Source organism: Notamacropus eugenii, chromosome 2, assembly GCF_028372415.1.
Source record: "Notamacropus eugenii isolate mMacEug1 chromosome 2, mMacEug1.pri_v2, whole genome shotgun sequence".
In the NCBI taxonomy this organism is placed as follows: domain Eukaryota; kingdom Metazoa; phylum Chordata; class Mammalia; order Diprotodontia; family Macropodidae; genus Notamacropus; species Notamacropus eugenii.
The window spans coordinates 477,088,892-477,114,232 of NC_092873.1; the positions used below are offsets into that span (position 1 = coordinate 477,088,892).

The window sequence follows — 25,341 nt, forward strand, 5'->3', positions numbered from 1 at the left end:
GGGGTTTCCTTGGCAGAGATACTGGAGGGGTTTGCCATTTCCTTCTCCAGATCATTTTACAGATGAGGAAGCTGAGTAATTTGCTCATGGCACAAAGCTAGTAACTGTCTAAGACAAGATTTGAACTTAGAAAGGTGAATCTTTCTGACTGTATCCACTGTGCCATCTAACTCTCCATCCCATCACTTGACCCTACCATGCCTACAATCGATCACCCTTTTCTTAGTCAGACTCCTAGAAAAAACTATCTATCCCTCAGTAAAATTGGGCCCTGCCAACTCTATTGAAATTTTTTGGTATTGTCCACTAATACCTACTGTGTCCTCTACTTAGCATGATTTCTCTTGTTATCCCGTGAACATGCCACACTCATTACCTTCTCTGTGTTCCCTGTCTCTGTTTATAAATCTGGCCAGACAAATCATACTCCTCAGGGATCATTTCCTCTCCTCTTACGCAAATCTTTGCCATCTGTCTTTCAATTTAATCACTCAATGGAAACTGCTCCTTGTGAAGTACTATCTCTTAATTGACCATTCTGAAGGTCTTTTTCCAATCCTTGTCCTTTATGACCTCTAAGAAGCATTTGATAGTATTGATCACCTTCTTCTCCTCTCTCTCCTCTTGAGTTTTTATGACATGTCTCTCTCCTGCTTCTCCTCATGTCTGTCTGACTGCTTATCAGATTCCTTTTCTGGCTCATCATGTCTATCATACCTAATAACTCTGCATATGACCCAAGGCTCTGTCCTGAGCCCTCTTCCATCTACCCAGTGTCTCCAAGGGGTTTTGCTCATTATTATCTCTATGAAGAAGACTCGCAGATCTACCTCTCCAGTCCCAGCCTGTCTCCTGAGTCTTGGTTCTGCATCACCATGTACCTATTAGACATTTCAAAGTAGATGTCCCATAGAATTCTCAAGCCCAGCCTGCACAAAACAGCTCATCTTCCCCCAAACTCACCCTCCCTTCTGAAATTCTTACTTCTGTCAAGGGCACCATCATCCTTTCTATCTCCCAGGTTTACTTCTCTCTCCCTCATTCCAGCCAGCCAGTCTTGGCCTAAGCTTGCTGTTTGTACCTCCCAGTATATCTCACATCTGTCCCCTTCTCATTCCTCACAAAGCATCGAGTTAGCTCAGCCCCTCACCACCTCTGACCTGCCACTTCTGACCTGCACTTACTTCATCTCTTTGCTTGATTCCAGACCACCTTCAGTGCGGTTGCCAAGGCCATTGTCCTTCAGTGCTGGCCTCACCACGCCACTCCATTGCTTCAATTCCAGTGGCTCCCTCTGCTTCAAGGATCTGTTTGAATTTGAATTCCCTTCATATCCTCGTGCCAGCTGCCTTTCTCGCCTCATCTTCTGACACTCTCTATGTAACACCCCCTTTTAGTCTCATGCTAAGAGATAATGTCTTCTGACCTTTTAAAAAGCTGCTCTTCCAAGTGCAGCATTTGCCCAGCATTTTCTGGAGGTTTCTTTATCTGTAAAATGGGGAGGAACACTTAAGAATTTAAAATACCTTCTAATTTCAAATCCAGTGAACCAAGTAGGAACCTCTATTGAAGGTGGAAGATTAAAATCTGCTGCAAAAAGGAGAAATACCTAACTTGGCTAATTGAAATGGATAAGATTTGTAGGTGAGCAAGCTGTCCTAACCCCCTAAGCCCCTAGAGGGGGTTATCATTCAGAGCAGCACAATGTCAAATAAAGAGATATAAGATTTAAGCTTATCAAAGCTTATATAAGACAGCTAGGGCAGTGAGGTGAAGCAGTGGATAAAGCGTCTAACCTCAAGTCAGGAAGAACTAAGTTCAAATCTGGCCTCAGACGTTTACTGGCAGTGTGACCCTGGGTGAATCACTTAACCCTGTTTGCCTCAGAAGGAAATGGCAAATCATTCCAGTATCTCTGTCAAGAAAGCCCCAAATGGGGTCATGAAGCATTGGATGTGACTGAAACTACTGAACTACAACAAAGGAGCACTTGGTTTTTTTTGTTTTTAAGGATAGAGTAGATTTGGGAATATTTTAAGGCAACCAGTTGAGAGTACAAGAGTGAAGATTCTATAGAGAAGGCATGATAGTGGAAGTCTGGAGAAGATTGGAGGGGTTGGAATGAGGGGTACATGTAGACGGGGTTAGCTTAGGCTAGGTGTATTACCATCTCTCCTCAGAGAGTGGAGTTAAGGAAGACATAACGGGAGATGATGGCCAGAGGTTGTGAAATGAGAAGGGGAAAAGAAGGAAGTTGAAGTGAATGGCCTTAGAATCAGGGGTGGGGAACCTGCAGCCTTGAGACCACATGTGTCCCTAGAGGTCCTCAAGTGCAGCCCTTTGAATGAATCCAAACTGCACAGAAAAAATCCCTGGGGTGTCTTTTAAAAGCATGAGTTGAGGTTCTCAGCTGAGAGGATGGGGAAAGGAGAGAAGCTGTGAAACAGCCACTGTGATCAGTAGAATAGAGCAGCCTGAACCAGATTAAAATGTAATTGGGAAATATTTAACAAAATAAATGAAAACATAAAGATGTTATTTTAAAACCAATTGCTTTTTAAAACTAAGTCAATATGTGGCTCCCAGGGATCCTTATGTATAGATTAGTAGATTGTTTCTGTTTGAGTCTGACACCACTGGGATAGAGCATCAGTTAGGGAGAAGTAAAAGGATTGCTGTTCTGTGGTGAGGACCTAGTTGAGTTTAGATAATGTATATTGGTAAAGGATCCAGTCTGCACTGTTTTGTGACTTTTTCCAAGGAGGAAGAGGGTCTTGGTGATGAAGATTTTGGGGTTGTAAGAGAATAACATACAGCTGAAGTAGTCCATCAAGGGGTGGAGATTAGGAAGGGAGGAGAGTTAAGCCAGAATAGGTGTGATGGTTTGGAAAAGGACTGAGGGTAGAAGGGAAGAACAGTTTTCCCACATTGTCATTTTTATTTTAAAAGATATGTCAACTATATTCAGAATTTCTCTTGATGTATGACATTACCATTAATAGATTTGCCAAAATTTTAATTCCTCCATAACATTAGCTTCCACAACATATGTAGTCAGAAGAGCAGTTTTAGCTATATCTCTTGTTTCATCTACTCACAACACAGAATAGAAAAGTTTTAACTCTAATATCCCCTGGTTGTTTAGTGAAGAAGACACTGTCTAGGCTCTGGGTATCTTCTCTGCCTGTCTCAAATCCTTGGAACAGGCTCCTTCCTTTTTCCTCTACTTTGACTGCTGAGCTTCCTGACTTCCTTTAAGTCACAACTAAGATCCCACCTTCTGTAGGAAGCCTTCCTCAATTCTTCTTCATTCTGGTGCCCCCCTCTGTTATTTCCAATTTATCCTGTATAGAGATTGCTGCGTATATTTTTGTTTGCATGTTGTCTCCCCTCTTAGGTTGTAAGCTCTTTGAGGACAGGGACTGTCCTTTGCCTATTTTTGTATTCCCAGCACTTAGCACGGTGCCTGACACATTGTAGGGTTTCAAAAGGATTGATTGATTGATTCTGGAGGTGTAGGGAAGCCACTAGAATTTATTGAGTAGGGGGATGACATGGTTGGACTTGTGCTTTAGGAACATCATTTTGGTGGTTGAATGGATTGGGAGAGACTTGAGGCAGATAGCCAGCTATTACAATGATCCAGGCATGAGATGATGAGGACCTGCATCAGAATGGTGGCAGGGCCAGAGGAGACAAGAGGGTGTAAACAGAAATGGGAAGGATGTTTTTGGATGGCGGAGAATAGTTCAGAGAGAGGTAGAAACATTTTTATTCACTGATTAAAATATTGTAACATTTAACATGTAGATAGTACTTTGAAATATGTTCCAATTATTTTGAGTTGATTGTGCAGCTTTAACCATGAAATTTTAGGAAGTATACGCCATGACCAATATTTCTTGTCCAGAGATTTTCTTTTACAGTCAGCATCACTCTTAAATCAATTTACTCATGACATTTCAGCCTCATGTGTAATAGAAAATTGAAGAATATCATATTAATTTCCTTAGACAATGTTTGAAGAAGATGGTGAAAATTGAATGGAATTCAGTTTTCAAATTGAATGAAAAAATCTGTATAACCTCTGCCTTTCTCAAGTTTAATCACATTGTGCATACCACATATACATATATACATGTGCAAACATATATATATACACACACATATATATTTATACTATTGAGAAGTGACTCATTGTGGAGGCTGACTAGATTTAATATACTGTACTTTAAAAGGGAGTGCCATGAGTTTTGAACAAGATGTGTACTTGGGAACCTTTGTGATCAATTGAAAAATTGTTTCCTGAAATCCTTAAGATATGTTATAAAATACTTAATTGTAAAATTAGAGTAACCATTTGATGAAGAAAAATTATAAAATAATTACAGTTTTCATTTTGACATCTGCTTTGTAAGCCTCTGTGACAATTTTTTATCACTGAAATAGGTTGGATATGTAAGGCATGCCACCTTCCTGGAGGCTGGCTATTTCCCACTGAGGTGTTCTTGTCTCAGTGTGGTTCTTATTAAGTGTGTTGTGTGCATGGGGGGTGGTGAGATGAGATGCTGTCTTTGGTTATCATCAGGCAGATAAGATTGAAAACTCTTAAAAACAGCTATATGAATATTGATTCGGCACTACCTCTGTAAAATGGGAATAATGATAATTGTACTAACTACCTCCTACGTTTATTATAGGGAAAGTGATCTACCACCACATGTAAATAGGAATTATCATTGCTTACTCGTTAGCGTGAAATAGAAATAGCTGAATCAAGATAATAAAGGTTTAACATTTTTAGGCATAATTGGTTGAACCTCACTTTTGATTTATACTTACTGAGTCACAACTTAAGTTAAGAGACAGTGAGAGTGATATAATGGAAAGATGACTGGATTAGGAAGCAGTAAAGCTGGGTTTTGTCTTGGCTTTGCCATTAAGTAGCCCAGTGAGCCAGATGAGGTCACTTCTTTTCTTAGCTTCTTCATATGTAAAATGAGGAGAATGTATTAATATTGAACAAGAATTTTTAACTCTATGACAAGTGAAATATAATTTTACTCTGCAAATCTACTTTGAATCCTTCCAAAATATATTTCTGCCCAGGCTGTGTTTGCTTAAGATTCTGATTGGAGGGCCTGCAGAGCAGCTGATACATAAAACAGCTTCTGGACTTTGTAGGATTTGTGTTTAAAGCCCCCCATCTAGCTTCTAGTCATGTCCGAGTGAGTCATCATCCTTGCCTCCCAGATGTACCAGTGTGCCCGCCTAGAACTAGCTTCCTGCAGCAGCTGATCTTTTAACCGACAGTAACCGAACCTCAATGCCTGCATCTCTCTTCTCCTGACTCTTCTTTGCCTGTCTCTCTTTTATGCTTCAAAGCTGCACTAAAGAAAAAAATATGGCACACCCCTACTGAGTATCACACCCATGACTCACCTTCTAATCTGGAGCCAAATTGATCATACTTAAAAGCTGGGCAACATTATGGTCAGGACCTGCTTCCTTCCCTTTAAAACGAACTCTTTGTGTGAAAATTCTCTTTGCATTTAATGAAGATGACTCATCTCACCTTTGTGGCTTTTGTGGCGTTTTTAAGACTTTACTGTTTTGCTTTGCTTATAGAAACTTTCTTATGCTGATTGTTTTTTGAAAGATCTTGGGTAGTTCAGTTGTATAATTCCACTGGTTTTGATGCTTGTTGAATATGCCTTTCATTTTTAGGCCTAGCACGTAGTTGATGCATAACACATTGTTTCTGGATGAGAATGAGATAATGAAAGCTACAAGCCTTTTTTTTCTAATAAACATTTTAAAACCAATTTTGTAGATGACTCTCTTTCCCTTCAAAGACAGGGTTTCAATATTCTGTCGTCTGTCACTTGGTATCTTTGTGTGAGTAGCCCTTCTTATCTGGTATATATTCCTTCCTTCTGATTTGTAGATATGCATATATAGTTTTAAAAAAATTTTAAAATATACATTATTTTTTCCCAGTTATACGTAAAGAATTTTTAACATTTATTTAAAATTTTTTTTGAATTCAAAATTTTCTCTTTCCCTTCCTCACCTCCCCTCTTTCTGAGATGGCAAAAAATTTTATATAGGTTATACATGTTCTATCATGCAAAACATATTACCATCTTAGTCATGTTGTGAAAGAAGACACAGACCCAAAGGAAAAAAAAAAAAACACTGAAAATGAAAACTAGTGTGCTTTGATCTGCATTCAGGCCCCATCAGTTCTTTCTCTAGAGGCTGATAGCATTTTTCATCATGTGTCCTTTGGAATGTCTTGCACATCATTGTATTGCTGAGAATAATCAGGTCATTGACAGACAGTTGATCATCTTACAGTATTGTTGTTACTATGTACAGTATTCTCTTGGCTGTGCTCACTTCACTTTGTGTCCGTTCATATAAGTCTTTCCAGGTTTTTCTGAAATTAACCTGCTCATCATTTCTTATAGGACAGCAATATTCCATTGCAATCATATACCACAACTTGTTCAGCCATTCCCCAATTGATAGGCATTCTCTGAATTTCCATGTCTTTGCCACCACAAAAAGAGTGAACAAAATATTTTAACAAAACTTTTTATAAGGGAGAATTCAGTTTGAATTTTAAGATGCGCTGTTTCTTATGGCCATCTGCACTAGTCTGTTCTTTCCCTACCCAAATGTAGATTTAGATTTTTGTGATCATTTGAACATATATACTTTTGTGTATGTATTCCCCCACATCCCACAAACCTATGTGTGTGTATATATGTATGTACATACACACATATATGCATAAATACAAAGGTATGTATATCAAAAGGGAGTGTGTATGTGTGTACATATATAAATGTAGATATGTGTGAGGTATAAAAAGTTCAAGAGACATAATTTCTGGGTAATTCATCATTTTGTTAATTATGACTAGCAAATAATTTAATAAAAGGACAGTCATTTGCTATCTCTTGTAAACCAGAAATGGATCATGGTAGCCTATTGATGCTTATATGCTCTTGGAAGAATGAATGTTCCCCCTCCCCGAAGATGGCAACCGACTCTAATTGGTTAACAATTAAATGAGAAGAATGGATATTTTAATGACAGGTGGACCTCTTCTAATGAGGGACTGGGAGAGGGGACTTTGATTATGTCACTCTTACTCCCAGACTACCCCCAGACAAGACAATCTAGACAAATGATATACCTCCCACCCCGAAGCCTGAGTCCAACACAGTGGACTTTCCCAGTTGAGTGGAGGTGAACAAAACTGAAGAGAATGTTAAATTCAATCTCATTAGCACCCCTTTTCTTCAGGGGCTAATTTGACCTAGTAGAGAATGAGGAAATTAGGAAAGGAAAAAATCCTAGATCTCTCCAATAGTAAATGGGTATTAATATAAGAAAGAAATAATAATTTTTCTCATATGTTTATTTTGCAAGTGATTTTAAGTACAAATTTATATACATAAATTCAAATGTGTGTGTTTGCATATGCATGGCTATGTATGTACACATACATACGTTTATTTATACTTCTCTTGTAGAATTTTTGACTTCCTTCAAAAAATTGCTTAATGGCTATCTCCTATAGGAAATATTTCCCAAATCCTTAGGATTACAAAGTCTGATAATATAAATGTGACCAACCGGGAGATATCAGACTACCCAGTAACACATGCAGTCAACATCAACTATTGAAAAAGAAAATCCTTAGAGCTGCTAGAGCTTTTCAAAAAGGGATCAAGAATAATTTGGGTGATGTTAAATGTATTAGAAGAAAATCAGATATATGGCAGCGTAGTGGACAGGAACACCATAATTTGCAGCCACGTAATGGACTTTTCAGATCTTGTCTCAGTACTTTAAAAAAACTGGCATAGGTCATTGTTAATTACTTAAAATGCAAATCCTAAGCAACTGAGAATCATCTTTTTAGATTGTACTTAGAGTCGAGAAAGGAAGAAGAGAAGGCAGATCCTAAAACTGATTTAAAAGAAGGGATTCATATGAATGTTTTGAAAGTCATCAGAGGAATGAGTGATAATCTTTCTTCCCAAAGAAATGGAAAACCGTGGAAATGAAATGGGAGCCTGAGACCACACATCTTTCCATCTTAGCTGAGCATTCACAGATTAAATCTTGAGCATGGATGATGGTTCACTTGAGCCTATCTCATGCTTTTGCTCCCTGTACATATGAGTCTGATCTTTTCCCCTGCCTCTTTGATAATGACTAGGAGTTCTGCATATTTACTTTGGGGCTACTTGGGTGTTCCCTGCATGCTGGGTGTATCCTGGAGATGAAGGTACACAATCATTGATCTGCTGCTGCTACTGGGTGGAGAGGGAGAATGGATGTTCACAGGTGGTGTCAGGGAAGAGCATGAGGGTATTCAAGTTGAACTTGTTAAGACATGACCAGGTTTCCAAGTGGTTCCATGAGCTTCCGTGGCTGTGAAACTCCCCCGGGAGTGAGACTATCCTTCCGTGTGGCCGAGCTCCTTCAGGTTTGGTTTGGCGCCTTAGCATCTTTTCCCTTATGTTAAACTAAAATCTCAGTTTATAACTTTTGCCCACCAGGCCTCGTTCTGTTTTCTGGGACCAGGTAGAATAATCTCTCTTACCCCTGATCTTTCAGTACTCCCCTTCAGCTGTGATCTCCTAGGTGTGAGCATTCTCTTCAGCAATGCATATTGTGAACCATCTGTAACGGGCAGTCCTATGATCTCCCATGTCTGTCAAAAGAGATCTACCAGCATGCAGGGGGTGAGGGCGGCATAGGGCTTAGGGAAGTTTCCTGTTGTGGCCTTGGCGTTTTGTGGTTACCGCATGCAAGCTGGTCATCATTTATTTTTCACTTAGTGAATCTGTGACTGGCTGGTCCGCATGGGAACTTTTTAAATGCTTGAAGACAGTGATCATGTTTCTAGTAACAGTTATGAAAATAGCTGGCATTTATAAAGTACTTTAATTGTACTGTGTACTTTTATTAAGGTACTTTTATTAATGTTATTTCATTTTATCCTCACAACAACCCTGGGATATAAGTGCTGTTATTGTCTCTATTTTATAGTTGAGGAAACTGAGACAGAGAGAGGTTAAGTGACTTATTCAGGGTCACACAGCTCATAAGTGTCTAAGGCATCCCAACTAGGTCTTCCTGACCTCTGGTTCAGCCCCAGTTCACTGCAATACCTAGCTCTGAATTTTCTCTTCTCTCTGTATGCAGCTAGAATTCATATTGACATATGGCAAGACAGTAACATAAAGGAAAATAATAATGCACATGTTCCTAATATTGATTTTTGTTTTTAAAATAATTCAATGTAATTTTTAGCTCCAAATTATCTCCTTCTCCTTTCTATTAATTTTCTATAAAATCCATATCTGAATAATTTTTATTACACACACACATATACACTCACAATGTGTCACCTATTATATGCTGCCTACCATGATTATTATCCTTTCATATACATATGCACATATACATATATGTATATATGTATGCATACATACACACACATAAACATAGACACATACATATTCATCTATGTCTATATCTCTCTTTCTATCCATACACACACAGACCAGCAAAGGCAGTTCTCAGGCTTTGAACCCACCTGTAGGTGAAGCACCATAATTACACACAGACACACACACACACACGTGCACACACACATACACACGCATATAAACTTTCTCACTTTCTCTATCACACACACACAGACACAGACACACACACACACACACACACGCAGAAGTGTTCTATTGCAAGGGGAGAAAGATCATCTCCAACCAGACTGATCAATGGGCTTTTTAACTTGTGTTTTGAAAACATTTTCACTTGATTGTGTTCCTTGTGATGTAGTAAGCAATAGCACCTTTTAAGGTGAATGTTAAATTTCGTAAATCATTCTTTTTCAGAATCTTGATGAGCGATACGTTTTTGTAGTAGAATGGTATGACCCAAATGCTTCCCTTCTGCGACGATATGACCTTTTATATTACCCAGTGGATGGATCTGTTGAAATGGTAAATGTATCTTTTCTTTGTTTATAGTATAATAGAGCAATTTTTATTTTATCCATTAATCTGTTAAATTTTCTATGAAATAAAAACTACTTATAAAAAACTTCAATGTACAATGTTTGATAAAAGTAACCATACAAGAATATAATGTTGCCCCAACATCATAGTTCCTCAATAATGTCTTCAATTTATATAATAATAAAAGCTAGCAAAGTGCACTATATAAAGGATGTCATTGGGTCCTCACAATGGCCCTATAGAGTAAGTATTTTTATTATTATGCCTATATTTTTATCTAAGGATGAATGAGACTGACAAAGGTCAAGTCTAGTTAGTAAGTCAAGAAGCTTTATTAAATGTCTGCCAGGCAAAAGTGAAAAGCCGTGACTTGCCCAGGGTGACACAGCCAGAGCACCTGCTTGAGGCAGGATTTGAACTGAGATCTTCCTGACCAAGAGTCTAGCTACTTTGTGGCTTCTAACCAAATCCTTCTAACATCAAAAACATGCCACACTCTGGAAGTTTGCTTTGGCTGATTCTCCATTTATGTTCCAAGGGAATTGTGACCCCATGATGGTTTTTTTTTTTCAATTAAAGTTATGTTTTCAAAAAGCTAATTAGCAACATATAATGTGTGTGTGTGCGTGTGTGTATAGGCAGGGAGAGTATACCTATATTGAACAACAGCAGAAAAGAGTTTTATTTCATTAGGAAACAGTTGGGATGAATAAAAGGTTGAATTCACCACAAGTAATTATTTCTAGAAGAAACACTGCGATATTGTTGATAAGTTTCATGCCTTTAGAAAATTAAATAGAAGAACACTTCAGCTAAGAGACATACTTTGAGAAGGGACAATAACATATTCTAACTGGATTTTATAATTTAACTAAAAACATAAAGCCTTTCTTAGAGAGAACAGAATTAAGAATTTAATCACCCTGTTATATGACATTTACTATTTGTTAATTTTTTTTCTCACAGCATGACGTAAAGAATCATCGCACTTTTCTGAAGCGAACTGTGTATGATAGTGTGCATCTACAAGATTTGTTTATTGGCAGCAAAGTGACTATCTTTTCCCGACAGCTGCATCTCATTGACTATGGAGATCAATACACAGCCCGCCAGTTGGGCAGTAGAAAAGAAAAGTAAGAAAATAGCTATGTATTTCTTTGAATTCTTAAAATTGCCTTAAGAGGTTGGAAATTTAATTCTGATTTCTCTTACTTTTGTTTGGTGTTTCTGAATGATATTGATTCATACCTTCCACAGGCAATTTTGTAGACATTTTCAGAAATTCATGGAGCAGATTTTGTGATTCTACCTTTCCATTCAGGTTAAGAAAGTGATTTTAGGCAATTCCTTTTTATTTTTAATTTTTAAGGGAAAAGGGAACAACTTCAAAAGAATTTATGGTTTAGTGCTGAAAAGGTACCTTAAGAAATAACTAATTTAGTTTCATATTTAAGATGGGAATATTGAGGGCCCAGAGTGATGAGGTTACTATGTTACTTTATGTCACTCTAACCCTCCTCATTGTAGCCAAGCCTGGATAACGTGTAGGCAGAAAAGTTCTTGTCATATTATCGTGTCCCATAAAGAAAATGAAAAAACAAACAAACAGACTTAGGGTATTTCCTTTTCAGAACATTGCAGGTTTTAATGGTCTTTGCTAGTTATTTATGGGTACCATTATTTCGATGTTTGTACAAAAGGATCATTTTCAAGTTTTTCCAAATCCTCAACTCCATCTTCTTCCTTATTCTGCGTCTTCAATTTCTCAGCATATTGACTTTGAGAGTAATGTTGTTGACAATAAACCTTTTGTCTGGGTTGATTTAACTTGTATTTCCTATCCAAGTACTCTATACCTTATGTATTCAACAAATGTTATTGGCTAATAGAGAAAAATAATTTTAAAAATTAAAAAAGATAAGACTATATGAAGAAATCCAAAGGTATGATTATCAATAAAAATACAAGTACTTGAATTGTCAGAGAAAGTTTTCCTGATGCAGCAGACATCTTTGCCTGCCCTGTGTTACACAGAGCCTTTCTGGTGTGCTTGTAGAACAACCACAAAGGCATTCCAACCATGCATATCTTCTCTTTCACCTTCTCTGCACCAATGCTGTGTCATGGTGAGTTTTTTCTTTTCTTTTTCATAATTTTAGAGAGCCAGATTTGAAGGTTGGACATACAGATAGTAGGGAAGTTTGACTTTGCATATCACCATAGCTATTGAAGGAGGGTCCAAGGACTTTTGATAGATATAAATGTCATAGAATTTTGAAGTTTAAAGGATTTTGGCACTAAAAAACCATAAACAAAAAGGAATTCTTACTACAGCATAATTCATAATTGTTGTACCATTTTTGTGCAAAGACATCTAGTTATTTAGAAATTTTTCCTTATAGTGAGCCTAAATTTTCCTCTTTGCAATTTTGCATACAACAGGCCTTTATGTGTTGGAAAATAGCTATTTACAAATAGCTATCTTCGATTTTCCAGGTCAAACATCCTTAGTTCTTTCATTTGAACCTCACATGGCGTGGACTTGTGACCTTTCACCATTCTGGCTGCCCTTCTCTGGCAGTTTGTCACCTAATCAATACCCTTCTTAAGCTCTGGTGCCTTGCCTTAAACATAGTATACCAAATGTGATCTTATCAGAGCAGAGTATATTTGGAAGTTACATGTCTCTTAATATAGCCCTACATTACATTTCTTTGGATGCCATGTGATAATATTGACTCATATTGAGTTTATAGCCAACTAGGTACCTAGCTCTTTTTTAGACAAACCATTATCTAACCAAGCATCTCCCAAATTTTATTTATCTAATTGATTTTTTAATCTAAGTATAAAATTTACATTTATCCCTATTTAAATTTCATGTTACATTTAGACAAGTGGTTTTAGCCTATCAAGATTTAGATCCTGACTTAACCCTCCTTGTCTGCTTTGTCTCATTGGCAATTTGATTGGAATGGCATTTATGCTTTTATCTAATGCATTAATACAAATTTAAAATAGCACAGAGCCAAGCACAGATCCCAGTGGAGCTTCATTGCAGACCTTGCAGCTTATTAGGAACCATTAATGACTACTCTTAGAATTTCTCAACCCACTCAAAATTATCACCCTCTGATAAAAAAGAGAGTTTTTCAGTCTCCCTAGAGATTATAGACCAGCACAATGGTTAAAAAAAAGTTATGAAGCTTTTATCATAAGACATAAGGAATAACTTTAGTTGGAAATCAGAACTCTCAGTTCAGAATAAAAAAAAGAAAAGAAAACAGACCAGGAAAAATGAAACTCTTGATGGAGAATTTCTACAGCTAAGTAGAAATTCTTTAAGAGATATACTAACGCTTCTGGAACATAAAAAGATACTGAAGAGAAAGAGAATTTACCAGAAGGAAAATAAAAGGTAGCAATATTAAAAATTTACATACAAAAATTCTCTACAAGCAGAAACCTGACTCCATTCTGCGTCTGCTGCTCTGCTTTGTTTCAGCTCCACGGAGCAAGGTCCCTTTGCCAGGTCACCCCTAACATACTGTGGCCCCTCCGCTTTCTTGCCTGCTTGTGTGTTGTTTCCCCCATTGGATTATAAGCTCCTTAAGAGCAGGGACTGTCTTTCTTTTTAACATTTGTGTCCCCCTGCTTAGTACAGTGCCTGGCACATAGTAGGTGCTTAATAAATGTTTATTGGGTTGAATTGGAAAAGCAACTGACTTTGAAGATAGAATAAGTATGAGAAGTCTTTCAGAAAAGCATTGCCAGTTTTAAAAATGCCTTAATACCGTGCTGCAGTAGAATAATACTAAAAATTATCCAAATTTTGAATATAGAATTAAAAATATTGATAAACTAAATCCATAGTTGGCTGCTAGAAACACATGCTTGTGCGCATGTGCACATGCACACACATACACACACACACCTTCAAACTGTAAGGTATGTAATGGTGAAATCTCACAATTTCAGTTACAATTTTTTGCAAGCATCAAGGAAAACAATTTTCAAATATGAAAGAAAAATAACATCAATAAACTAGAATTATTCCAAAGTCATGAGAAATATAGAAGAGACAGAATAATAATATTCTAAAAAGTAAAGGCTTAGAAGATTAAAATCAAAATAGTATCCTGTAAACCTGGGCCTAATCATCAGTGAAAGAATATGCATTTTCAACAAAAGAGAAGCATTTGAGGCATTTTCACAACAAAGAAAGAAAAAAACCAAAGAGAATAGATTATTTTACTTAGGAACTTTTTAATATTTTAATCGATAGCTTTTGTTTTAATATCACTTCACTTTCCAAAATAACATTCCTTTTCCATCCAGGTAGCTGTCCTTATGACAAAGAGTAAAAAAGATGAGAAATTCAACAAAACTAACCAGCGCTTCATCAAGTCCATCCCAATAGTCCCCCACTATGAAGGAAGGCAGGTTCTTTCTCATCTCTCTTGTTTGGGGTCCAGCTTGGTCATTTGAATTACACAAAATTCAGTTTTAACTTTTGTATTTGTTCTTTAATTTACATCGTTATAGTCTCTGGGTATGTTGTTTTCCTTGTTCTGCTTAATTCATTTTGTATAATCAGTTTCTTACCTTCCAGAATTCTCAATATTAGTTGTTTCTTTAAACACAGAACAATCTTTTGTGTTCTTATAAGAGTTTGTTTAGTCATTTCTCGATTTATGGGATCAAAAATATTATAGCTCTTTATGACTACAAAAACATTTTCTATGAATATTGGACCTTCCTTTTCCCTTTAAATAAATTTTTATTGGTAGCTTAAAAAAAATCTCTTACTCCTCTCTCTCTCTTTGGCTCCCAGAAACTTATCTAGTAATAAATAAGAAAAAAAGACCCAAGAAAAAAGTTTATAAGCTGTAGAACTTGATAGATCAACTTTGTCCATATATCCTGATGTAAAGCAAATATTTTGAAAGAATAATTCCTTGTTGTGTTACATGATAATTTAATGTATTGAAAAACTTAAATGAGTATATTTTGTTCCTCTTTGCCATCCTATTTAGTTAGTAAGGAAACTTATCATATTTTATACCAGCCATGCAAATAGTTTCTGGGAAAAAAAATCTTTCATGGAATCATGCAGTGGGCATAATGAGATTTACGTTGTATTTCTCTGTATTTATACTTTATCATTGTTTGATTTCAATGAGGATTTTCTTTTTTTGAAGAATGTAAAAACAAACTTCAAGGATGCTTTCTCCTTAAGCTGCATGAACTTTTCTAAAAGACAGTTTTGCTTTTGAAGCTTACAATGTTAGGCCCACTTCTCAGGCTTCTTTTCCCCTTTTCATTAAATGATGGAGTGGCAAGGACACAACATTGGAGATCAAGACAGCTGAGTTCTAGGTTTGATTCTTTTAGTAACTAGAGGTACTCTGTTGGACAAATCATGGAACCTTTCAGAGCCTCTCTTTTCTTCTCTGTTCCTTAAACATGATTCTAGTGTTCAGCTCTTTGTTTGTAAGCTTTCAGAGGAAGTGTTATCTTTTAATTAGGATGGAGAACATGAGATATTGGTAAGTAACTCTGCCCACAAATGAAGAGTGTTGGATATAAGCTCATAGCTGTATTTGTTAATGCAGAGTTAATGAAGCTATTTAGCAATCAAATTTAAAATGAAAATTTCTTTAGCTGTGGTGCATTGGCTACATGGTTGTTGTAGTTCATCCTTTGTATTTGAAGAGGGCCAATGATATCACATTGTATGGTGGGTGATGTTTTGACTTGCTCAGGAATTGATTGAAGTGAAGCAGTTGCATGAAGTTATCTGCCTCACTCTCTTTTCTGGACTCATTGAAGTCCAGTGGTAAGAAAAACAAAACTCGAGATGACTGGCAGTAAGTAGCCTGGGATGCACTGCATGACCTTGCTGTTTTCTATGTCTGACCAAGCCCTAGATGCTCCACAGCATTCTCTTCATTCACCTTCATGGACATTAGAACAAATTGTGCTCATCTACTCATTCTTCCAGGGGAAGTCTTCAAATGCTTCTGGTAGACACCCCCCTAACTCACTGATAGGTCTGAGGCCTGTTGGTCATCCTTAGCCTGGTTTTACTGGGGTATGGCTGCAGTGCCAAGCATGTGAAAGCTACATCCATTAAAACAAATAAGTCATACTCATGATGCAGTTAAGCTTTCTGTTCTACAATATATAATCCATTTTAAGCAGAAAGGAGACTTTTCAAGTACTAATATGTTATAGTTTTGATTTTATTGCTTTTAAACATATAAATATTTCCTTAATAGATATGTTTTCATTTATATGCAAAAAACCCTGGCAACTTTGCCTATGGAGAATTTTTTTTATATTTATTTATTTAAGTTTTCAACATTCATTTCCACAGAATTTTGAGTTCCAGATTTTCTCCCCATTTCTCCCCTCACCCCACCCCAAAACACCGAGTATTCTAATTATCTCTATCACCAATCTGCCCTCCCTTCTAACATGCCTTCCTTGCCTTATCCCCATCTTCTCTTTTGTCCTGTAGGGCAAGATAAATTTCTATACCTCATTACCTGTATTTCTTATTTCCTAGTTGTATGTAAGAACAATACTCAACAGTTGTTCCTAAAACTTTGAGATCCAACTTTTCTTCCTCCTTCCCTCCCTCCCCATCCCCATTGGGAAGGCAAACAATTCAATATAGGCCATATCTGTGTAGTTTTGCAAATGACTTCCATAATATTCATGTTGTGTAAGACTAACTATATTTCCCTCCATCCTATACTGCCCCACATTTCTTCTATTCTCTCTTTTGACCCTGTCCTTCCCCAAGAGTGTTGACTTCTAATTGCTCCCTCCTCCCATTACCCTCCCTTCCATCATCCCCCCCCACCCTGCTTATCCCCTTCTTCCCCACTTCCCTGTATTGTAAGATAGGTTTTCATACCAATATGAGTGTGCATTTTATTCCTTCTTTTAGTTGAATGTGATGAGAGTAAGCTTCATGTTTTTTCTCTTACCTTCCCCCTTTTTCCCTCCACTGAAAAGTCTTTAACTTGCCTCTTTTATGAGAGATAATTTGCCCCATTCCATTTCTCCCTTTCTCCTTCCAATATATTTCTCTCTCATCCCTTAATTTCATTTTTTTAAGATATGATCCCATCCTATTCAACTCACCCTGTGCTGTGTGTGTGTGTGTGTGTGTGTGTGTGTGTGTAAAATCCCACCAACTACCCAGATACTGAAAAAAATTTCAAGAGTTACAAATATTGTCTTTCCATGTAGCAATGTAAACAGTTCAACTTTAGTAAGTCCGTTATGATTTCTCTTTGCTGTTTACCTTTTCATGCTTCTCTTGATTCTTGTGTTTGAGAGTCAAATTTTCTTTTCATCTCAGATCTTTTCATCAAGAATGCTTGAAAGTCCTCTATTTCATTGATAGACTGTTTTTCCCCTGAAGTATTATACTCAGTTTTGCTGGTTAGGTGGTTCTTGGTTTTAGTTCTAGTTCCTTTGACTTCTGGAATATCACATTCCATGCCCTTTGATCCCTTAGTGTAGAAGCTGCTAGATCTTGTGTTATCCTGATTGTATTTCCACAGTACTTGAATTGCTTCTTTCTAGCTGCTTGCAATATTTTCTCCTTGACCTGGGGAACTCTGAAATTTGGCCACAATGTTCCTAGGAGTTTCTCTTTTTGGGTCTCTTTCAGGCGGTGATCTGTGGATTCTTTCAATATTTATTTTGCCCCCTGGTTCTAGAATATCAAGGCAATTTTCCTTGATAATTTCATGAAAGATGATGTCTAGGCTCTTTTTTTGATCATGGCTTTCAAGTAGTCTCATAATTTTTAAATTGTCTCTCCTGGATCTATTTTCCAGGCCAGTTGTTTTTCCAATGAGATATTTCACATTATCTTCCATTTTTTCATTCTTTTGGTTTTGTTTTGTGATTTCTTGGTTTCTCATAAAATCATTAGCCTCCATCTGTTCCATTCTAATTTTGAAAGAACTATTTTCTTCATTGAGCTTTTGAACCTCCTTTTCCATTTGGCTAATCTGCTTTTTAAAGCCTTCTTCTCCTCATTGGCTTTTTGAATCTCTTTTGCCAGTTGAGTTAGCCTATTTTTAAAGGTGTTATTTTCTTCAGCATTTTTTTGGGTCTCCTTTAACAAGGTGTTGACCCACTTTTCATGATTTTTTTGCATCTCATTTCTCTTCCCAATTTTTCCTCCACCTCTCTTGATTTTCAAAATCCTTTTTGAGCTCTTCCATGGCCTGAGCCCATTGAATATTTATTTTGGATGTTTGGGATATAAAAGCCTTGACTTCTATGTCTTTCCCTGATGGTAAGCATTGTTCTTCCTCATCTGAAAGGATGGGAGAAGATATCTGTTCTCAAGAAAGTAACCTTCTGTAGTCTTATTTTTTCCCCCTTTTTTGGGCATTTTCCCAACCAGTTACTTGACTTTTGGGTCCTTTGTCAAGAGTAGGGTATACTCTTGGAATCTGTAAGATCTCAGTTCCTTCAAGGTGGCACAATCAATCGTGTACACTGGTCTGAGAGCAGAAAGAGATTTTTGTGCCCAGAATCTTAGCAGTTTCTTCTCCACAGCTACCTGACCTCCAGTTCTGCCAAGCCAGCACTGGGGGCTAAGATTCAGATAAGCTTCATGGGCAGGACCACCATTCAGTGTGAGATAAATATCAGCTGCCACAGGTTCTCTACACAGGTCTGAAGTAATAATCAGCTCCTCAGTGCCCCCAGGGTTTTTACGATCCAACAGTGGATGTGGGCTGCTGTCAGGGCTGCAGTGGGAACTGCTGCTGTGGGAACTGCTGCCGCCTGCCCAATGTGGTCTCTGTGGCCACTTCCTGAGGCCTGAGCTATGGGAAGGCCCTTCTCCCTTCCCAGCCAGCTGAAAAAATCCTGTCACTGAGCTTTAGCACCTGGGGGTTGAGGGATCTGCTAACACTGCTACTGCAACTGGGGATTCTGCCCCCAAGGTGTCCTCCTCCCAGAGTCGAGCGGCAAGGCCAAAACTGGTCTGGGCTCTGCTCTGTATCTGGTGCAACAGACGTTTCCTGTGGGCCTTTCAGGTCACCCTGGGCTGGAAATCTCCTCCACTCTGTTGTTCTTCACTTCTGCTGCTCCAGAATTTGTTGAGAGTCCCTCTCTACAGGTATTTTATGGGTTGTGTGGGGAGAGCCCACATATCTGTGTCTTTCTACTCCACCATCTTGGCTCCACCCCGAGAATTTTTTTTTTTAAGGTACTTTAAAAATGTTTCTAAGTGAAATTCATTTTGATGTTCAAATTGTAATCTAGAATTACAACCAAGATTATATATATTTTTACATATGACTTGTAAATTTCCTTCTTGAGAATTGTCTCATTTCTTTTATAGAACCCTGGCGTTACTTAAACCAGATGCAGTACCACATGCTGGAGAGATAATCGATATGATTAATAAAGCTGGATTTAAAATAAGCAAACTCAAGATGATGATGCTTTCAAGGTAATTTATTGGTTTTTAAGGTTGAGGTTTCTTTTAAAAATGCCCAGATGGCTGAACTAACCCCATATTGTTGAAATGACCAAGGACTCTAAGTTTATAGAAGAGAAATCACAAGGAAGACTTGGTAATTATCCTTAAGTCCTGAAGGCTGGCTTCTGTTTTGCCTGGCCTGGCCCCAGAGGCCAGAAGAAGGAGTTAGAAAGACCTGCGGCTGGGCAGATTGAAGATTGATGTAAGAGGTGGAACTTCCTAATCATTAGCTGCCTGGGGAGCCCATGGAGTCTTTTTCTTTAGCAATCTTCAAGGGAATGCTGAATGACTCTTTACTAGGTGTGGGCTAGATTAGTTAGTCTTGAGCTCTCCTCCAGTTCTGGATGTTGTGAACCTGTATCCATGCTGTATCCAATTTAGACAGTAAGCTCCATCAGGGCAGAAATCGTGTACTATTTGTGCTTTATATCTCTACTAATCATCTCCTGGGGAGGGGAACGTACTGCCTCAAGGCCATACATGGCCCTCTAGGTCCTCAAGTGCAGCCCTTTGACTGAATCCAAACTTCACATAAATTAGTCCGTGAGGTTTGGATTCAGTCGAAGGGCGGCACTGGAGGACCTGGAAGGCCACTTATGGCCTGGAGGCTGCAGGTTCTCCACTCTGAGCCTAATGCTATGCTCACAGTAGAGTCTTAAGTGTTCACTAGACTGAAGTCACTCTAATTTTAATAATGTTCTATTTTACATTGAGCCAAACGTTGCGTTCTTGTATTTTCTAGCTTTTGTTCCTACTTTTTTGGCCTGTGTTGATGGCCAGAGCAAGTTTGATCCCTGTTCCCCATGATGGCCCTTGAAATATTTTAACAGCTGTTATGTGTCTCTAATTTTCTCCATTCCAGTTCCATTCTTTGTGTCCTCAAATGACTTGGTTTCTCATTTGTTCAAGATCTTGGTCACCTCTATCCGGATGTGCTCTGATTTGTTGGTACTGCCAATAAAATGGGAATGAGGCACCCAGAGCTAACCATGGCACCCCAGGTGTGCTCTGATCGGTGGTTCTGCAGTGGAGTGCTGGGCCTAAGGTCAGGAGGAACAGAGTTCAGGTCTGGCCCCCGATATTTAGTAGCAGTATGAACCTGGGGAGGTCACTTAACTTCTACTTGCCTCAGTATCCTCATCTGAAAAATGAGGATAATAACAGCACCCACCTTATAGGGTTGTTGTGGGGATCAAAGGAAATAGTGATTGTAAGGCACTGAGTGCAGTGCCTGGCACATACTAAGCACTATGTAGATTGTAGCTGCTATTATTATTATTTCCCATTAACCTTGTCTTAATGTAGACTCATGGAGTCTGCAAGTAGTAATGGTAACATTTCACATTTATATATTGCTTAGTGGTTTAGAAAACAGATTTCCTTATAACAATTGTATGAGGTAGATAGAACAAATATTACTTTTATTTTGCTGATAATGAACAGAGGTTTAGAGAAGGCAAGAAGCACATCCACAATTTTAGCCTTTGGGAGTCATACAGCCAAGATTTCTACTGAGCTTTTCAGAGTCCAAATCCATTGAGCTTTCCATTACACCCAAGTAGTTACCTGTGACCCCCAGGACCTTTTCATGTGAACTGCTTCTTTATCACATCTTCCCCAGCTTGTACTTGTCTAGGTGAATTTTTAAAGCTTTTCTACCCTTCTCAAGTTTTGTCTTTTCTTCCTCTTGTCTAAAAACCACTGGACACTGTTGGGCATGGCCGTTGGTCATGCTTATTGGGGGTCCCTCATCACCTCTGCCTTGTAGAATTTCTTTCTTCAGATTTCATCTCAGACATTACCTCCTGCACAAGGCCTTTTCTGGTCCCAGCTCCCCAACTCCCTCCAGCTGCTTGTTTTTCTGCCCCTGCCCTGAATTTGACTATTACTCACTTTATCCCCATTTTGTATATGGCTACATGTGTATAGATTGTCTCTTTTCATAGAAGGTGAATTCCTTGTGGGCAGGGAATCACTTAGTTTTTGTCGTTGCATCCCCAGAACCCAATATATCATCTGTCACATAGTTCATGCTTACTAAATGGTTGTTGGTTGATTTTAGAAGGATTCATAAGAGAACCACACACAGAGCTGTCAGAAAAGACTGATGTAATCTGCAGCTTCCCAAGAAACCTTTGAGGAGTTATCCTTTAGACTTGAAGATGACTGTCTTCCCCTGAAGTCAGTCATCTCTCCAATTCCTTGGCTCGGTGAACTCTTGAGAACAAATTATTACTAGTGGACAAATGCGAGACTTTTGTCTATTGAATGATTTTGATAATAGTCTTAAAAAGGAGGACCTAGGTTAACAATGTCTGAGTGATAAAAATAGTTCAGTGTAATGAAGTTAATTTGTAATAATAGCACTCACACATGGCAATGACCCAGTCTTAGAGATTCTTGTTTGTTTTTGATGTGGAGAATTTGGAGAAAAGTCTTAAAGGTAGTATATTATTCGATTGGCTAAACATGAATGGACAATGGTTGTCTAAATTTAATTGATAAAATATCAAAAAATGACAAAATGCCACTTGTTTGTTTTAGTAACCATTATCTTTATTGTTACAGGAAAGAAGCAACAGATTTTTATGTTGATCATCTATCAAAGCCATTCTATAAGTAGGTATTAAAATAGGGGGCTGGCTGGGTATAAAAGGGAGTCCTTTCTGTAGATTTATTTATTTTTAATTTTTATCTTATTTGAAAGTTTTTGCATATTACTTGTTCTTCATTTGTGTCATTTTTATAACTTGAAGAGAGTGCCATTGCATGAACAAAAACTATTTTTTGAGATCCTTTTTATGTCCTTGAGTTATATAAAAAGAACCCCTGAAATGCAAATCATCATACCCTGCATTTATTGTATATTCAGAAAAATGAGCTTTTTTGGAGTGTATAATCTTCATATCTATTGAGAATTCTTTGCTCCCAGAAGAATGAGATTTTATTTTATGTTTTCTTTTCATCTTAATCGACATTGTGGTTTTTTTTTATTTTGAGAGGCTTCTGTACACAAAGCATTACTTCTAAAGGATTTTTATATCCCATTAGTAGATAACATCTGTTTTGGTTTTTTCCCCATCCCTGTATAGATTCTGGATGTTTAACATGTAATTCAAACAAAACTCTTAGAACTAAGTGTTAATCAAAGATCACCCAAATTCAGGCTCTCATCACTTTTTGCCTGGGTTGCTCAAATGATCTCCCTTTGCTTTGAAGATATCTCTTCTCTCCAATGTACCTTCCATTCACTTACCAAAAAAATAATCTTCTGATTATTTTGCTCTGATCTGATCATGACATGGAGAGGCATTATAGTGGATAGAGAGCTGGCCTTGAAGCCAGGAAGAGCTGAGTTGTCTTGCCTATGGCTGTGAAGCAGCAGGTGTATCATTTTAGCTCTCAACACTCTAGGCCACCCTCTGAGATGATAAGTTGCAAAGAATCTGCCAGCCCTCATTAGTAAAGGGAGTTTCCTCATCCAGAAGGTCCTGGTCCCAATGGAAACACAGTTCTAGTACTCATGCTTATCCCGATCACATCATTTCCCTGATCAAAAGATTTCGGTCGCTTCCTGTTGCTTCTAAGATAAAATACACACTTACTTAATCTGGGAGAGCAACCCTTTGGTGGCCTACCAAATTTCAGATTCTACCCTAATTATCATTAGCTCCCTACAGTGTATCCATGCCATTGGGGATTCCATTAGAGAATTTGGATCTTCAAAATGAAATGAAAATTGGCTTTCTAGTTATAGATGCCCCTGTCTAGGACTAGGAGACAGTACTTCATGATGCCCGAACTGAGGATGGGCTGGGCTTGCTCAGTGGATCAAGTGTTCTCAATACTTATTCAAAACCCCAGAACTTCAAGGCTCTGAGGAAACAAGGGGAAGCTGAGAATAACCTTCTGTCAGTGGAGCTCCTTTGATGGATCTTATAGATGGATACCTGAATGCTTGTTATGTTGGCTGTGTCAGTCAGCATCCTGGCCAACAGACTGGTCCAGACTGTAGTCATAATCATGGCTTCTGGTAGGAGCATTGTAGTGCTAAATAGTGGTTTATGGAATAAGTATCAAAGTGGTGTTGACAGTTGTTTATATACATGCCATATCTCACTTGTTACTGTGTAATCTCCCTGAGGGCAGAGACTGGGTCATTTTTTATCTTTATGTGTCCAATACCACCATGGTTCCTTATGTGTAGTAGTCTGAAAATGAATAAACCTTACTTGAATTGAATTGTTTAGTATCTTAGGTATTATTAGAGTCATTAAAGCCAAATCAATTTATTGCCTTTTACAACAAGGGAGATATCTGATGATGACTTTTTTCATAGATGAATTATTATAATGACTTTGCTTCGGCCATTTAAATGGTTTCACAATACCAATAATATGTGGTGAGCTAGGCTACCACACAAGTACTGAATTATAAAATGCTGCCATGTCCATGATGAAATGATATTCAGTAACTTTTTTGTGGGTAATTTATTTTGTAGCATGCCTACAATCTAACAGATTTTCCATGTTAAGATACATACCCTGGTTAACATATATCCCTAAAACATCTGTTTTGCAGTGAGTTGATCCAGTTTATTACAATTAGCCCTGTCATTGCCATGGAGATTTTAGGAGATGATGCTATCAATGAATGGAAGCAATTAATAGGACCTGCAAACCCTGGTATGGCTCGTACAGATTTTCCTGCAAGCGTTAGAGCAAAATTTGGAACAGATTGCATAAGAAATGTAGTGCATGGTCCTGATTCTTTTGCCACTGCTGCCAAGGTAAGAATGTTTAAAAAATGTCTTTGAACACAGCTGTCCTTTTGATTATTGATACTTATGCATTGTTAAAGAAAGCTTTTTATTTTTGAGACATCTTAATAAACATGTTTGTAAAAACCAGATTTTATAGGTAATAAATATTGGCATACTTAAAGAAACGATTGAATTTTGACCATTGGTTCCCTATATATGTATATGTGGGGAACCAATGATCAAAATTTAATCGTTTCTTTAAGTATGCCAATACTTATATATATATATTTTATGTATTTCAATATAGCAGTGTAGAAGAAGTTGAATGCCAGTTTTTTCCTCAGTGAAATTTTTGTTTGCTGTTGTAGAGCTTCACCTTAACTATGGCTTAGTTACAATGAATACAGGTACCATTTATAATAAATCTGCATATACAGTATTATTACTTTCCTGCATAGCCCTGTCCCTCTTCTCCTGGAAATTAGGCGATAAGTAGAAGAAGTAAATTCCTGGAGGTTGTGGGGAGGGTATGGCCAAATCACAGTCAGAGATGATGTGTCAGAAAGCGACAATCAGTATAAAGTACAATAATCACAAGCACTCTCTTGCTTTTGTGGGGAGAGCTTGCACGTGGAGCAGGGAGCTCATTCAGGGTCAGTAAATACTAGCTTATATTTAAACTTATTTTGTGCTCAGTAAGTTAGAGGGTTTTAGAATGTCTGCCTTGGGAGTATTTTTGTGTGTGATTTTATCGTCTTGGAGGATGTGTCTGGTGTAGAGGCTTCCTCCACGTGTGGCCAAGGTACCTCTAGCACTATAGGCTCTTACTGACTGTCCCTTCTGTAACTCACCACCTATCTTCCAGGGCTAATTCTCCCTTGGATCTGTAGCTGACTGTATTATCTAGTGCCGAGGCCCACTTCTTGTAGCTACCTCTACCAAGTCTTTCTCGAAAGGAAGAGTGTGCCTTTTCCCTCCCCTAGAGGATACATATTACCTAT

The 25,341-nt window shown here is 37.8% G+C and overlaps 1 protein-coding gene across 3 annotated transcripts in view; it reads left to right on the forward strand.

Annotated features, from left to right (window-relative positions):
• NME7 (NME/NM23 family member 7) overlaps positions 1-25,341 on the forward strand; it is a 183,337-nt gene that overhangs the window by 29,431 nt on the left and 128,565 nt on the right. For all 3 annotated transcript variants that reach the window (XM_072648706.1, XM_072648708.1, XM_072648707.1), the window contains exons 2-6: positions 9,930-10,037; positions 11,019-11,185; positions 19,438-19,548; positions 22,147-22,197; positions 24,160-24,367. In XM_072648706.1, coding sequence (XP_072504807.1) covers positions 9,930-10,037; positions 11,019-11,185; positions 19,438-19,548; positions 22,147-22,197; positions 24,160-24,367 — 645 coding nt within the window. The remainder of the gene's footprint in view (positions 1-9,929; positions 10,038-11,018; positions 11,186-19,437; positions 19,549-22,146; positions 22,198-24,159; positions 24,368-25,341) is intronic.